Below are 15,972 nucleotides of genomic sequence, written 5' to 3' on the forward strand. Positions count from 1 at the left end.
GTTTTCTGGAAAATCTAATAAGTCTGAATACTTAAAAGTCGTGGAAAAATGATAAAAGGACATCGCCAGAGATATTACAATGATGACACCAAATATTCTCCAAGTCTTGAACTGCCAGAAATTTACCGGAGGAACAGAGGTTAGAATGAATGAAACTCCCGGAGAAAGCATCTTTGATTTTACAATTATTAATGAAGAACATCCCTTATCTCTAATTTTAGATAAATTTGATTGCCTGAACAAGCTCTTGAGTGATATATCTGAACGACAAACTGAACTGGAACAGCTGGAGCTTCTAAATGAGGTAAGAAGAATTCTAATCAAGGGGGAGATATTAGTTGGAATTGGTGTACATCGAGAAGGAAATGTTCAGAAATTTTGGGAGATTTCCTGATTTAATTTTCAAATTATTTTGAAGATGTTCGGGACCTGTCCTAAAGTAATCAAACATTTCATTTTATGAAAATTCGATTAATTTCTAATCAAACGTCCCAATCAAGCGCTTGGAAAGTTGGCCTTTTTATATGGAGCTATTTGAAGCCAATTCCTAAATTGATCCCGGACTCAGCTCACAGTGCTCCAAGCAAAAAATTTATTTATTCAAAAATTTAGTATATTTATCCCTCCATACGGAAAGGTATCTTATAATACAGAAAAACTCACTTTTTAAATATTTAGCATAACGATCACGAGTGCAGAAAAATTCCCATACGCATTTGTATGTGAAAGTAAGAAATTGGCTTCAACTTTGAAGGCCACTCGCCGGGGACTAGGTCCCAATATTTGCGAAAACGTGTATTTTTCTGGATAAATACAAACTCTAAGGATGTCCAAATCTGGGATATTTTCTGCAGGAACCCAAAGCTAAGACATTTTTAATCAAAAATTGTCAATTTGCGAAATTCTGCTTTTTTTTTTGCAAAGATTGTTATTTTTTTTAATATTTATAGACCAAAATAGGGAAAAATCTCTCGCAGTCAATAACTTAGCTAACCAACAATTACAAGATTTGTCTTAGATTTTCAAAAACACCTGTTCAATTTTTAAGTATGCGCAACCCCGAAATTCTAGACGTTATATCCATCTGCAGACACATGTGTCCTGCTAATTATCACTTGCTTTTTAACACCAACCTTGTAAACAATTATTCCAAGCGCAAACATTGTTTTTGACAATATGTCCGATAATTTTCACAGTTGGTGAAACGGGGTCTCCCGTTTTCCCGATTGTGGTGAATCTTGATTGTCCAGGAAATATTTTTTAGGTTCTTGAGAAAGTTCATTGTGCCTACAACATGTGGAGTTGAAGCCAAAGCTCACTCTTCTTACAAACACGTATGGAAATTTCTCTGCATTTGCAACCGTTATACGGGTTTCAGACCTAAAGTCCTAGACACACTTACAACTAAAGTCCAGAGACGACTAAGCTAGTTCATAGCCAAGTCAGTTCCTGACACACTACAAACGAGGCTTAACATTTTCTGGCACAAAACATAACTTTCCTGGGTTTTTATGCAGATATTTCTACAGAAATGCACTAATACTCCTCTGAAAATGAAACTATGTGTAATATCATGTCTCAGTACACGTCGAATAATTATTGTTAATTACAATTATTTGTGAGGTGGAAGCTAACTCGCGACTTAAGCCAATTTTGGCTATTCTAGTGAATAATTTTTGTTGTTATACGTGAATTGTGAAGTAAATTTAAAAGCAGTTTCATTTTCAAAGGACTACTAGTGTATTTCAGTAGAAATATCTGCATAAAAACAAAAACCCACGAAAGTTATGTTTTGTGAGTGCCAGAAAATGTTAAGTCTCGTTTATAGTGTGTCAGGAACTAACTTGGCTATGAACGAGCTTAGTCGTCTCTGGACTTTAGTCGTATGTGTGTCCAGGACATAAGGCTTAACCAAATGGCTTAACAGTTCTAATTTCTTATCAATCTCATTTTTTTGTAAAAATTTAACTTAGGATTGGATTATTAAAAATAAATGACCTATAGGCTCTCAAAAAGCAATTAAATTTCTCGCTATTAAGGATTTTGAGATCTTCGGCAACTGGACTAAACCTCTAGTCTGAAAACTGCTTTATGCGAAATAATTTAAAAGTAGGGATTGCTTCCCTTTTGGAAGTTACTGGTCCCTACGTAGGGATAATAATACTAGATTTCTATCTAAATAACTTTCCCCTATCGACTCTGTGAGCTGAATAAAGGAGCTGACTTCAAATAGCTCTATGTACAAAAAAAAAATGAACTTGCGATGGAGGTGGCTTACAATAACATGATCCTGAGAGAAACGCGTTTTAAAGTATAATTGTGTGAAATATTATGAGGAATTTGTTGGAAAGTACGATTTTGGTGTGTTCTTGATCTTTTCCTGGGTTCTGGACATACGAGAAGATATTAGTCAATAATTCTTCTTGTTTTAGTGATCAACATCATATAGGAGTCCTTGGAGACAGAAAAGTAATTCACAAAATCGGTAATATTGACTGCGGTAAAATTGAATTCTGTCTTCATTCATTCGGTCCTTTTAGAGACGAAAGTATCCAAGACTTTCCCAATATCCCTAAGGTAGAGAAAATTCTTTACCTGCAAAAGTATCATATTTGACCACTAAGAGTTACAAAAATGTGAATTTTACTGAATGTGGCTTGCTGGATATGTTACGGTCCCGAAAAAGTTAGCTATACTTGTGTATTTAAATTTTTACTATTCACAAAAAATAATAAAAATGGGTATAATTGCTAGCGTGCAATCTGTTCCTCGTATCATCACGAATTCAATCAAGTTTCTTGTGAATATTATAATCCACTGCTTAAAATTGATTTCCATGGCTGTCTATGCGTTACGTCCTTTTCTGTATGAACATTTTTTAGTTAGTTGAGATCACTGAGACGCACACCATTAGAAATACCTGTGTGATTTCATTTGGTCCGTGATTCTAACTAAAGGATCTTCCCGCGATTTTGTATACAGAAAATTTGTATACCTATGGGATATTTCTTACGAATAAGCTACAGAAACGCCATAATCTATGCATACTAATATTTTTGGTGTCAATTTCTCAAGCTATTTTCAGCGCCAACAACTGTCCATAAATTACATTTTTCAAATTTACCACTTCAAAGAAATTGCATAAGAGTCTTTTAAAAACAATCCGTTTTCACTTAAGCCGGAACTCCCTGTATTTGTTTTACATTCAATTGATATAGTGCATTGGCTTACCTTGATTCTAAAATATCAATGGTCGCGAAGATCTAAATCTCTGAAACGTTTTAAAAAATGAACCCGATATACGAAACTCCTAATATAATTTTAGTCTATTTTATAAATTTATACTTCCAGAAGCGGTCTAAGGTCTAAGTGCTGGAGTATCTTTGGTATTTCCAGAAGTAGGGAAATGTTTATAATTTTTCATACAAATTTAAAAAAAAATCGTGGTTATGGTGTACACAATTTTTCGACTAATACACTCCTTTGACTATTGTCCTTTTGCCGTGCATTCCGGTAAATAATTGTTTTTATTTAAGTTCCTAGATGGCTTTAGAAAAGAAGTTCACCATCCTGAAACCAAAAAAATTATCTATCGATTTGTACTTGAGTGGCGTGCGGAATATTATGGCACTGACGCCAAGTATTTCTTCAAGGAAATTTTGGAAGCTTTAACTAAACATGATGAAGTTCTAATGAAGGAAGTTGCAGGGGAAGTCGTAGCGAATACTGTGTCTGGATATCCGGATGCGTATGTCACATTTGAGTCTAAAAGTAACTTAGCGGAGAAGATTGCGGGCTTTTTCAGTGATTTCATTATCACTGGGGAGGAATTAGAGAGGAAATTCCAAGAAATACTTAAAATTTTAATAGAATTTCTCGATAAAAATCGAACACTACCTCTGGAAGAGGATAAAGCTCTTGGGGATAAATTTCTCCTTAATTCACTGTCGGCTCTCGATGGTCTACTGTCGAGATTTCAAGAGAAAGTCCGGTTGGAAGTATGCCAGGATCAAATGAATTTCCTTCTTGTTAATATTCCTCACTTTATGGGCATTAAACGCTATGAAAGAGAACTTGGAGAACTTTCTGCTAAATCTGTGATACTACTTATGAAGGCGCAGGGTCAGTTGATGGATTTCTTTAGCAGTATTGAAGCTGGAACTTCGAACTTTTCTAAGCATAATTTGTCCTTGTATTTGGAGGGGATTTTCAGGACAGATTGTGTAGATATTCTTGAGGGCAGAGAAAATAAATGCAGGATTCTCAGGATTTGTGCCAGAGTTTCAGAGGAACTTTATGATGATTTTTGGGGAGAAGCTGAGAAGTCCTATTTTGTGTTGAATATTGTGGTGCAAATGACTGAGATGATTGAGAGAGATCTGTCGGAAGTCAATGATTGGCTCGAAGAAGAAGTTCATGATCTTCGCAAGTGCATAGAAATATGCTATAAGTTGGCTAAAAAAGCCAAGATTGACTATCATTTCACTCGACCAGTCAGCAATATCCTGCGTTTCTGCATGAAGCAGGAACGATGTGCCTTTGAGAGTTTCGAGGAGGAAGTATTCTGTTTTGTTGAAGACGAAGGCTGCACTGCAAAAGTCAGGAGCTTGCATATTTTGGTTCTGTGTGATGTCTATTCGTCAGCAGAAGTCATGCAAAGACTTCCAAACGTGATCTCACTCATTAGAGAAGATTTTAAATGTACAAAAATATGTGATCTGACCTGCCATGGAGAGTTCTGTTCGCATCCGAATAGCTGTTTGAAGGCCCTGGTAGAACTTAGCAAGACGACATTCGATCCTAAGCATCAGTACGAATTATTCCTTAAAGATTTACTTTTCGAATGTCAGGCAACACCATACGATGGATGGTTCAGGAAGCAAGTTAAAGGTCTACTGAAGAAACTTGTCTCATCGCGGAGTGACATAGCTGTCCATTTAATGGAGCACACTGAAAAAATTCCAACAGAAGTGATTCTGTTCACGCTGAATTGTCAGAAAAAGTCTCCGGAGAGTCTAACGAATCATCCTGGACTTCGGAAACTCTTGTTAAAGGCTATGCTAGCTTTTGAGGAAGACACTCGCATCGCAGCAGCAAAAGTGTTTCAGGAAATATCGGGATGCCTGGAAAATTTGGATGTGATTTTGGATTTGTTGAAATTTGGAGTAGCCTTCCAGCAGAAATCCACAGAGAATAAGATCAATTGGATTGGTTTACTGAATCCGTTGATGGGAAAGAAAAACTGCAACGAAGAAGAAAAGATGATCATCAAGGGGTTTATAGAGAGTTTCCGAGAGATACTTTTTGACCATTATTATTCAAGGGGGAGTTTTCCGCGGCAGAGATATGCATTGAAAATTCTCAAGGATACTTGGAATATCTATTGTAGTGATTCCTGGGAAGTCAGGCACGTTGATGCAGTTTTCAGTTGTTTTGATTCACCTTATGAATACGTTAAGAAGCTTGTTGTTGAGTGTATCAAAAAATTCCCGAAGAATATCCTCGTTGAATGGACTGAAAGGACCTTTGGGAGTTCGGAGAAGATCAGAATCAAGCTGCAGAACTTGATGACCAGTGTTAAACCTGAAGAATCCTTACAAGCGGCCTATCAACTGGTCATTTTTGCTCATGTATCACCTGAAATCTTCCATGATCCAGCAGATGGAGAAGCAACTTCAAACAGTGAAGATATACTAGGAGTGCTAGAATGGTGCACGGAGATCCTGAGGAATGGAACAGAAGATGCTAAGCAGTCAATCTTAAAAGCATCTGCCACAAATCCTCTCTACGGAACTATTCTCTGCATACGCTATCTTCTGGATGATATTCCAAAAGGAACTTACAAGAAGATCCCACAGTTTTCCATCCAGGAAACTCCCAGATGGAGGAGCTTTTTTGAGAAAGTTCTAACTCTCTGCAGTGAAGCTTCTCAAATTGTTGCACCAATTGTTAACAACTCCTCTCCGGAAGGTTTTCTCCCGGAAGATAGCACGATGTTTGAAGGCAATGAAGATCAAGTGACTCCGCAGATGGTTTTACTCTGTGGCTGGCGTACAATCAAGGAGGTATCACTTCTTCTGGGAGAGATTTGTGAGAAAACACCTCAGCTTTCGAATTTGATATCCGAAGAAGAAATTCTGCAGATTGGTGAGAATTTTACGAAGATTCTCCTGGAATCAAAACATAGAGGAGCCTTTGAAGTATCTTCAGTAGCATTTTCCAAGCTATGTACCCGATTGCATTTGAGCCAATGTCCCACAATTCACAAACTCCCAAAGGCATGGCTTGATGAACTTCTGGTTGCTGTTTTGTGTCCAGATGAGAGAAAATGCTCAAAATATGTGAAACTCTGCGTAACACGTCGAAGTGCTGGACTTCCATTCATAATCCAATCAATCATTACGTCCTATGATCCTTCGCTCCTAAATTACGCAATAATGAGGCTCCTTAAAGAATCCCAGAAGAATACTGATGGAAGAATTCACTGCTTAAATATCCTCAGGTACATTTTTAGATGTTCTTCCTTGAAGACATTCAAGTACGCAGGAGATGGTCTTTTGATCGCAATTGAGAGCTTTGGATCATCCTCCTGGGCAGAAAGAAATTCAGCTACGCTCCTCTTCTCAGCTTTGATTGTACGCATTTTTGGTGTATGCCGTGCTAAGGGAGCAGCTGAAGAGATTCCCTTTGAAAATACCTGGATTTTCAATGAATTCTTCCGAGACTATCCGCTCCTTTACGATTTTATCTACCGACAATTAAAGGAAGCCAATGACCAACTTTCCCAGGGGCAAAATGCTCCTCAACTGTATCCTATATTTTTGGTTTTGGAACGTCTACCTTCCCTAAATGGACACTGGGCACCTCAGTTAGATCCAAAGGAATATATAGAGGAAAGTGAAAGGATCCCTGCAAAGTGTCATGATTTACGAATCAGAATTTTAGCTGTTAAGGCGATAATTACTATTACTCATCCTAATGAGTATTTAAATCGTCTTCAGTGGCTCCTAAATACTGAGACTTCATCGAATTCCAATGAACTTCATTCTAGAATTCTGCAAATCAAAGAAATTTTCCGGAGATTTGCCAAAAGGGATTTATCTGTGATCAATAGAAATTTGGATGCATTGGTACAATTGCACATGATTCATTCTAATGAATGTCTAATCATTGGGAAATTATTTATGGAAATCTTGATAAAGTACCTGCCTAAAGCAAATTCTGCCATATTAAGTGATGTCCTTACGGAGAAAGCACAAGAATATTTGAAAAATTATCTTAATAACTTGGAGAAAATTCTATCAGATAGGGAAACGCCTATCGGAAGAACTGCTGTGCAGACTTCGAAACTTCTTCTTCAGCTCACACTTGCAAAAGACTGTCAAGAAGCAGGAAACATCCTAATAAAATGCTTGAAGGGCATGAAACAACAGAAAGTTGGTATTCAGGATGCAACGTTCATATCAGTATTCAATGTGATTCTGTTGGTGAACGGAACGGAAAAGCATAAGATTCCTGAGGAAATTCTTTCTGAAATATCAGATATTGAGAAAGATTTTGTTTTGTCGTTCAATGAGGAGCAAAAACAAATCATGAAGCATAAGATTGCATCATCAGGAAGACATGTAATTGAACAGCACATATTAAGTGCAAATCCTCTTGTTAGAAATAGAGCTCTTCTCTCTATGCCGATTCTTGAAGAGAACATAGAGGTGTTCACAATGGAGGATCTTAACAAAGCTCTTACTGATGATCAAATTTCCGAGGAAGACAAAATCTTAGCCATTCAAAAAGCTTTATCTGTGATATCATCCTTTGAAAATATCTCCAATCTTAATATTGAGGCACTTCTGGAATTCTGTGGGAGTGAAAAGAATGATTTCACAAGGATGAATGTAGCACTTCTTGTCTCTGAACTTTTGAAAATCTGCAGTAAAAATTGCAAATACGTCCGTGAATTCAACATCATGATCACAAGAGTTATTATGCAACTCCTTAGAGATGACGATGCAGATGTCAGAAAAGTTATTTGCAGAGCTATTTGGCTATATAACAAAAGCATCAGAATGGAAAGTTCAAAGGAGTTTGTAGATGTGTCTGATGAAGTGAATATTCCCTGCGATTCTTATGCCTTAAACATCTACATGAAGACAGTGCTGGAATTTATTATTCCAAAAGATGAGTCCAAGGCATTCCTAAAAACACTTCTTGACCTAGAGGAGAGTGATGCTGCTTGCGAAAATTATGAATCTACTGAGAATGAATGGAAAGTGTTTGATACGCGGGAAGCGAATTTATTTTCTGACAGAGGATTTACTATCAAGACCATAAAGTGGTTCTCGGAAAATTTAAACAAACATGACTAATAAAATTGTACGATTAGCTTTTTAATAAAATGAATTTGTATGTATTTAAAATGTATTTGTAATATTTTTGTAAGTCTTCACGTCTTATGGTAGAAGAGAATCGGAATTTGTCGGGGAAGTGAAGTCACTCTTAGGAAAACGACAATATTCTTTCCACTTACGTCTTGGCTTACATTAGGACTAACGATTTCTCCAGTCTTCAACAGCTTTATAATTTATTGCGCTCAACTTTTTCTATCAAATACAGAACATAGTTTTAAAATCAGGGGCCTCTCGACATTTTATTTTTCTATACGTTTTTGCATAGAGGCACTGAAGACTATTGGCAAGTTTTTTCCTAAAGAAAATTGACTTATCAGTCTGATATATTTCAAAATTGTGCATTAAGAGCTATCTAAAAATACATATTTCATAGTGCTCGCCGAAATAATACAAGAACTACGAGGTAATTTGTTTAAGTCGCGGTACAATATCTGCAAAATTTTTACAAGGAAAAGTGAAAAATATCTTCACTTTTTATTAGGCTTGATGAGCCCCTGTTTAAAATAATGGCCATTTTACCGTCGATGTTTATGCATTATCTTGTAGGGGCTCAAATAACTTACACACAAATTGCCCTTCTAATTAAAACATTTTATTTAAAATTGTACTGATTAGTACAAAAGCCAAGCTGGAACTGACTCACTAGCGAAGGAAATGCTTAGCTTCGCGGCATTCCTCCACTGAGAAAAAAAGAGGGTGCGATTAACTTTTTTTCCTCATAACTTTAACACTTTTTAGGTGTAAAAATATATCAACATTTTTTAATATTAATTTTACACCTTTTTAAGGGTAAAATTAACATGAACAAAGGTAACTTTAACTCCCATTACACCTAAAAAGGGTAATATTTACACCAATTTAGGATCAATACTGCAGGGTAAATTTAACATTTCCAGAATGTTATTTTAACTTTTTCGGATTTCTCTCAGTGTCCGCACCAACTGCAAGTGCCATATAAACACACAGAAAAATGGAAAATTCTTAAACAGAAACTCCCAGGAATTTCATTTAAATCCCATCCAATGAATGCCAATGCCCTAATTCTAAATCCTTGAACATTTAGTTTTAGTTGCAATTTGCAAATCCGTAGACATTTTCCATTTTCCAGCTAATGCAGAACTTAAGTTCCCGATCTCTTAACTTGAAAGAGCCAGGGATTCTAGCCCATTTCTTTCGCTCAGAACTTCTAAACTTAAACGCCTCGGGGATTCACGTCCAATTTAAGTTCCCAGGATCTTATATATTCTTAAATTTAGAGTCAAAATTTTTCTGTGTGAAGGAATTTGCTTATTAATTAAATATTCGCGAACTGGATTTTTATATGAATGAGTTCGCAACAATATAGCTTACCTTTATTAGGTACCTTTATTTACTTTAGGTGGTTGCAACGTCTATAAGTCGAAATAGGGACTCTTCCTCTCGCACTAACTTCCAATCCTGGCGACTCTCCGCCATCTTCCTCCGCAGAACCGCAGAATCCTTAGCTGTTTAAAAGATACTGTTCACTACTTCTACCGTTTTCTGGGGCGTCCTCTAATCCTTATATCCCTCCAGCCTCACTGCATAGTAGCTTTCTGAGCATTTTTTCAGCTTTCAGTCCCAGCTAGCTGTTGGTGTTCTTTGATGGTGTGGTGACCACAATGTGTAGCTCCCCTTAGAAGACCTCTAGGTCGTTTCATTTGGATTCTCCGCTTTAATATTTCTCTCACTAGGCCAAAAGTCCGTCTCAACATTCGCTTCTCAAAGATTAGAACCTTTAAATCTAAACTAAGCCATACGTACAAATGGGTCTCACTATGGTTTTATTATATTATGATATTCGATGATCTTCTCGTTGTACCTAAATCCTTTTTAAATTGTGTCTAATTCTATTAAACATGTGGAAACTCTTGGTCTTGACTAACTCCCAATAATTTGTTACGCCACGAAGTTTGAAATTAAGAGTATTCTTGATGCAAATAGTCTGAGATTATTATTATTAATCGTATCGGAACACTTTGTTACAGTGTAATCATGTTATATTGCTGTTGTATTCCGTGATGGAAGAATTCGCTAAATCCATGTGTAGACCGCCCAGGAGCGCCTTCCCTGTAGTGTGCATGCTTCTTCCATGCTCCCAGAGCCTTTGTGGACAGAGGCGGTGCATTATATTACGTTTTATCACAGTGAAAATGTCTTTTTATGGCATTCAGTGGCTTGCACCGGGCTGGGCTCGAATCCTTTTATTATTTGACCTTTTTAAATCCTCATCCCCTTGGTGCCTCCAGGCGGTGAAGGGGACCGCAAAATCGAGTAAGGAACGTATAGCTGTTTGTAGTTCGTACAGAGTTATAAGGGTCGAAGAGCTGCTTCTTCATCTTGAGAGGTCAGATCAGAACTCCAATGGTGTGATCATGTTCAGCATGAAAAATTCCCCATAAAAAAGCTGTGCAAGATAGGGCAGTTACCTGTGGAACAGCTCCAACATAAGGTGAGTGGATCTTAATGGACCAAATTCAAATCTTTCCCGGTCAGGAGCGTCATCTAATTGACCCCAAACACCTTCCTATAAAGTGGTACAGAATTGGAGACGTTTATTGCTAAATTGGAGTATCCTATCCTAATCCTAAACCCGCAACCCTCATATGGATAAAAGTAGTTAAAAATGTATGAATTTATTTAATTAAGCTTCCTAAATGAAAAATGTCTGTTTAGCCGTCGCCAAAGCTGTAGGTCTAATAGTTAAAGATTGCAACCTTGGTTCTTGGGGAATGACCTATAATTCGAACTCAAAGAAAGAGCAGTTATATGATCCGCTTTTTCCAATTTGTCACGCTCTGTAGCTTAAACGGTAAAAACAAGAACATCTTCGGAAGTTCTTTTCCTTCCCGCCCCCCACCTTCCTCTATCCTTTCCAAAAACATGATTTTTTTTGGTTTTAAAATTGACCCAAGCTTGTTCAATGATTTTTGTATATGTTTTGGAGGTACCCATGCGAACATTTCGTCTAACTCCAAACTTATCTATAACCGGAAAATTCTTCATTTTGAATTATTGAAGGTGAAAAGATCAATCATTTTGAAGGGCTGAGTTTTTAGCCGATTTGGTTAAATTTAGTTTTTTTTTGGAAAGGTATTGAAATTTCGAACTTGACTGCATCGATCTTCATCAGTAATGAATCGGTTAAGACGGTTAACTACCGATATTTGACTTTTTTGGAATATTTTTTACTTGACCTTAAGTTTTGTTCCCTAGGGCCAAATGGTTAGAGATATCGACTTCCGGTCTTCGATGACCCTCCAAATTCGTGAACATTATCTCGAACCGTATTTTTCCTTGTTGCCCTTCATCCCCTCCAAAACCATGTTTTTTCTGTTTGTCTTAAAATTGACCAAAGCTTTTTCAATTATTTTTGGATATGTTTTGGAAGTACCCCAGGCGAACGTTTCGTCCAAAATCACCTCCGTCCATTTTGAATTATTGAAGGTCAAAGGGGTCAAAGGTTAATCAATTCAGAGGGTAATGTTTTTTAACCGATTGGGTTCAATTTGAATTTTTTGGAAAGGTCTTGAAATTTGTTATTCGGCTATATCAGTCCAAATCTGTAAAAAATTGATCAAGTTAATCTTAATTCATTTAATTTAAATTTAATTCTATTCTGCAAAGCTGACACGCCTTGTCCAACTTTTTTGAAAAATATGTAATTAATAAAGAAAAATATTGAATTGCGATCTTTTCATGTATTTTTTTATTGATTCATCTGATAAATGACTTTTACATTTTTTTCTGCGATCAGCCACATGTTTTATGATCTTTCCTATAATGAATATATGATTTTTTTCATAATATTTGTATTCATTTTATTTTATAAGTAGGTATTAGTCAATATTGAGATTATGAAATAAGTTTTGTTTTAAATACTTTAACAATCACAAAATGTTCATAAATATATTTTTTATCCTTTGTTTCTAAACGCTCTTCAAAGATTTCACCACGATTTCTTTGTCATTAATAATAAATTAAATATTTCAATAGGATTTAAAATAGTAATAATCGATTTTTATTAATAATTTTTGGGTTATCATTTTTTTTACGTTTTCTAAATAACAAGAGAGTTCACTCGAAGAACACTTTTTCAGGAATGTCGTACAATTAAAGTTGATTTCTTTTTGTTAAGGTTCTCGAAGTTATATTTTTTTCAATATTGATAATATTCTTTTCTTCATTCTTTGTTCTCGATTTCCATGATAAATTCGTGTTGACGATTTATTCTTTTGATGAAGTGGATTCAGAAAAATCTCTCTCTGTCCTTTTCAGTTATTTTCCGCCTTGCTAAATCAATTCAATTGGTATATTCGAATAAAAAAGGGGAATGAAGAGAATCAGAAAATTCTATGTGATTTTTCTTACCATCTTTTCTGAGATTAAAAAGAAATCTGGTAAATTAAAAACATAATCTCCACTGATCCCATTGTTTTTTTCTCGTCTTACGGGAGGGAAATCCGTGATAAACATTTATTGCGTAACTGTTTTTTTTCTAATCTTTTATAATATTAATTTCTTAATTTGATAATGAATTAAAATGATAAGCAACTTTAGCGGATAATTTTCTAATGCTGACGTGTCATGCTTTTCTTCTCATCGAACGAAGAGGAACAACAAATGGGCAAAATAGCATAATTATTTTCTACTGATTTGTCTTTATCTAAATACTTTTCCCAATCATAAGATTTTTCATCATTTATAAATAACTATAATTTTCAATTTTACTTTTAGTTTCAAAGTTGAATTTACATATCGTAAACGTACGATTTATTTTTTTTAATACTTCAAAGAATATATAAGAATTATTGCGTTTTTTCTCTCATCTTTAACATTTTGCGATGCGATATTCTTTTTTATTAAACAATGCTTTTTATTTTCCAATGCTATAAAATGCACATCCAGAGATAAATATAAATATGATGAGAAAGATTGAATTTTGTAAAATTTTCCTAGATTTTCAGATAAATTTTTAAACCCGTTTTGTATGGGTTAATGATCGTTTTCCATAAAAACCTAAAAAATTATTTATACCCTTCAATAAAATTTATCTAAAAAAAGGAAGTTTCACATGATATCCTTAAAGTGTTAATTTTTGTTTTTGAATTCCTTCTTTTATTTATCCTTTTTATATCCTACAACATGAATATTATTAAAGTTTCATTTTACATTATAGATTTTTTTTGTCTTGTATTGCTATATAGAAGAGAAGAAAAGGAGGTGAAAGAAGATTTGTGAAAGATGAATTGTGAAGCATGACGAGAAATTCTTAATGTGTATTGAGTGTCTTTTTTTTTGTTGTAGTGATTTTTTTCTAAGGGACTTTCAAGGATGGATTCAGGATTATTCTGTCACGGATCACAGATATTTACTTTTCTCCTTCAAATATCTCTCAAATAAAATGTCCATAGAAAATGTGGTGTGTATTCCACAGAAAAAGAATGCACGTCGACAGATGAAGTAGTAAAAGCTCCCAAAAAGCACTGAAGGAGTCTCGAATGATGATAAATCCACAAAAAATTAGCTTCTCTTTACATAGTAAATAGTATCAATTCCCTGCAGAAATGGAAAAATCTTTGCAAGCATAAAAGGAGTATTATTGGTTAATTATATACTAACCAGTTACTTAAGTTTATTTCCGTGAGAAAGATTTTCCAGGTCCTGAAGACCGACTGCTGGACAATAAATGATCCATTGAAGAGTCACTAGAAACAAAATTGTAAAATTAATTAATTATTTTCTGAAGTCAATTGTTAAGAAATATTAAAAAAAAACAATAATTTTTTGTATCGTGGATTAAGGACAATTACTCTAATTTTGTAACAATTATTTTCGAATTTGATTATCAGTTCTTAATTGTGGCTTATTTTTCCCCAATTGATAAATAATTATAATTTAGAAAAGATCATTGTTATCATTGTAATTATTTAACCCTTTAAGGCAGAAAATTAATTTCACCAGCCAATTTATAAAAAATGCATTTTTTTTGCTGTTTATAAACTAAGAAAGACTATTTTCAACTTCCAGAAAAATATAGTTTCAGATAAAGCCTATTGTATATTATCCGATTGACTTTTTGATAATTGGAACCTGTTTGATTTTATCCATTTTATCAAAAATTCCAAAATCTTTCAAAAAGTCCAAACATAATACCATTCGCTTGAGAAATACGCTCTCTAGAACCTATGCAACCTTTGACCTTGAAAAACCGTTATAAGGAATGATTTAACGTTATTTTCGTTATGTGCGAAATGCCCGCCAGACCTCCAAAACCTTTCAAACCTGAAAAAAAATCGCACGATACGTTTTCGACCAATCCCAATAACATTGTTATGGTGGGGAGTTGTGGGGGAAGATAAGGGGCGTCTTATTGTCCAAGTCTGTCCCTAACCGTTTGACCTCTTTGTGTGGCAACGGCCGGACGCACAGTTAGACAGTGTGATGTCAAAAAATTTGAAACTTCAGATTTCCAAATTTCTATCAAAATACGACACCTCTCTGTGAAGTTCGAGCAATAAAAAAAATATTTCAATTATTTTTTTAAATTATTTAACCTAAGAAATGACGAAGTTATCGAGAGATAATTTAAAGAGATAACGAGAGATGCGAATTACGATTTGATGAAATTTTCCTGACCTAGAACATGTGCCTAAGCCATAAGAAGTGTCATTCATACCTCCAAGAGTTCGAATTTAGAAGACTATTGGAATTGAAAAATCGAAAATTTGTACTTGTAAAAAATTATAAGCCTTGAGGAGGCTTATTGAAATAATATTACAACTTATAAAGGGAAAATGGGGAACTGAAGGTGCCACCCATCTTCCTTGGAGTGAACTGTCCACGGCGACTGATGCTCACTCATTGAAGTACCAGTGGTAATTGCCATGAGCAACAAGAGCACCAAATAACTAATAACCTTCAGAACCCGCCAAGAGATGATGGGTTGGGTATGTCATATGAATGAAGGATTGGGATTGGTGGATTTGGCCGTCAACTGGGTTAACAATTATCGAATGAGCCATACGCTCTCAAATTCAACTGTTTTGTATTATATCATTAATATCAGTCTCAAAGCGAGATCTATTACTTTCATATCAATATTCTTAAAAACTCCTGTATCATTTCATTTTATCAGCTGTTCGTCAGATTAACGTAAGTTTTTTTCAGCATTATAAAAATTGGAAGGTCGTGATCTGAAAGTTTATCAAAACCGATTTAATCTATATATATTTCTAAACTACTTAGGCTGACGACTATTTCTTCGGTGAATAAGCTAAGCATCCTTATAGTATCTATGGATTCATAGGTCTCGTGCTCTGAAGTCTAATAGCTAATTAAAAATGCTGAGTGTTCTGTGTTACCTCGTGTTCGGTTGTGACACAGTTTCCTCTGTTTAATTTTCTCTAAAATCATCTTATTAAATGCTAATGGTATTTACTGAACTAAGAAGAGTTTAGTGTAAAGTGTAATCTCTTATTTAATCGTCAGCACCATGAAAAATGTTCAAAATTGATCCTGTTTATTTTCGATTTAGCCTATACCT

The 15,972-nt window shown here is 35.0% G+C and overlaps 2 protein-coding genes across 9 annotated transcripts in view; one reads left to right on the forward strand and one right to left on the reverse strand.

The window, feature by feature from the left end:
* Nucleotides 1-201: 201 nt before the first annotated feature.
* On the forward strand, nucleotides 202-8,417 carry LOC129810414 (thyroid adenoma-associated protein homolog). The gene is made up of 2 exons (XM_055860866.1): nucleotides 202-304; nucleotides 3,537-8,417. Exon 2 carries the CDS (start codon nucleotides 3,693-3,695, stop codon nucleotides 8,364-8,366), a length of 4,674 nt encoding a protein of 1,557 aa, XP_055716841.1. The 5' UTR covers nucleotides 202-304; nucleotides 3,537-3,692; the 3' UTR covers nucleotides 8,367-8,417.
* A 3,695-nt stretch (nucleotides 8,418-12,112) lies between these two features.
* The window catches only part of LOC129810415 (mucin-2), a 31,325-nt gene continuing 27,465 nt past the window's right edge, over nucleotides 12,113-15,972 (reverse strand). For 6 of the 8 annotated variants that reach the window (XM_055860874.1, XM_055860869.1, XM_055860875.1 and 3 more), the window contains 2 exons: nucleotides 14,049-14,134; nucleotides 12,113-13,985 (listed from right to left, as the gene is read on the reverse strand). In XM_055860874.1, the coding sequence (XP_055716849.1) occupies nucleotides 14,062-14,134 (73 nt within the window). In that variant the 3' untranslated portion in view covers nucleotides 12,113-13,985; nucleotides 14,049-14,061. Of the gene's footprint in view, nucleotides 14,004-14,048; nucleotides 14,135-15,972 lie in introns of all 8 variants that reach the window. The other 2 variants (XM_055860868.1, XM_055860871.1) reach the window with 1 other exon arrangement.

This window comes from Phlebotomus papatasi, chromosome 1 (assembly GCF_024763615.1).
Source record: "Phlebotomus papatasi isolate M1 chromosome 1, Ppap_2.1, whole genome shotgun sequence".
Classification (NCBI taxonomy): Eukaryota; Metazoa; Arthropoda; class Insecta; order Diptera; family Psychodidae; genus Phlebotomus; species Phlebotomus papatasi.

Excerpts from the sequence above, each read along its gene's own strand:
- LOC129810414 (XM_055860866.1), top strand. The coding sequence starts at position 3,693 with ATGAAGGAAGTTGCAGGGGAAGTCGTAGCGAATACTGTGTCTGGATAT.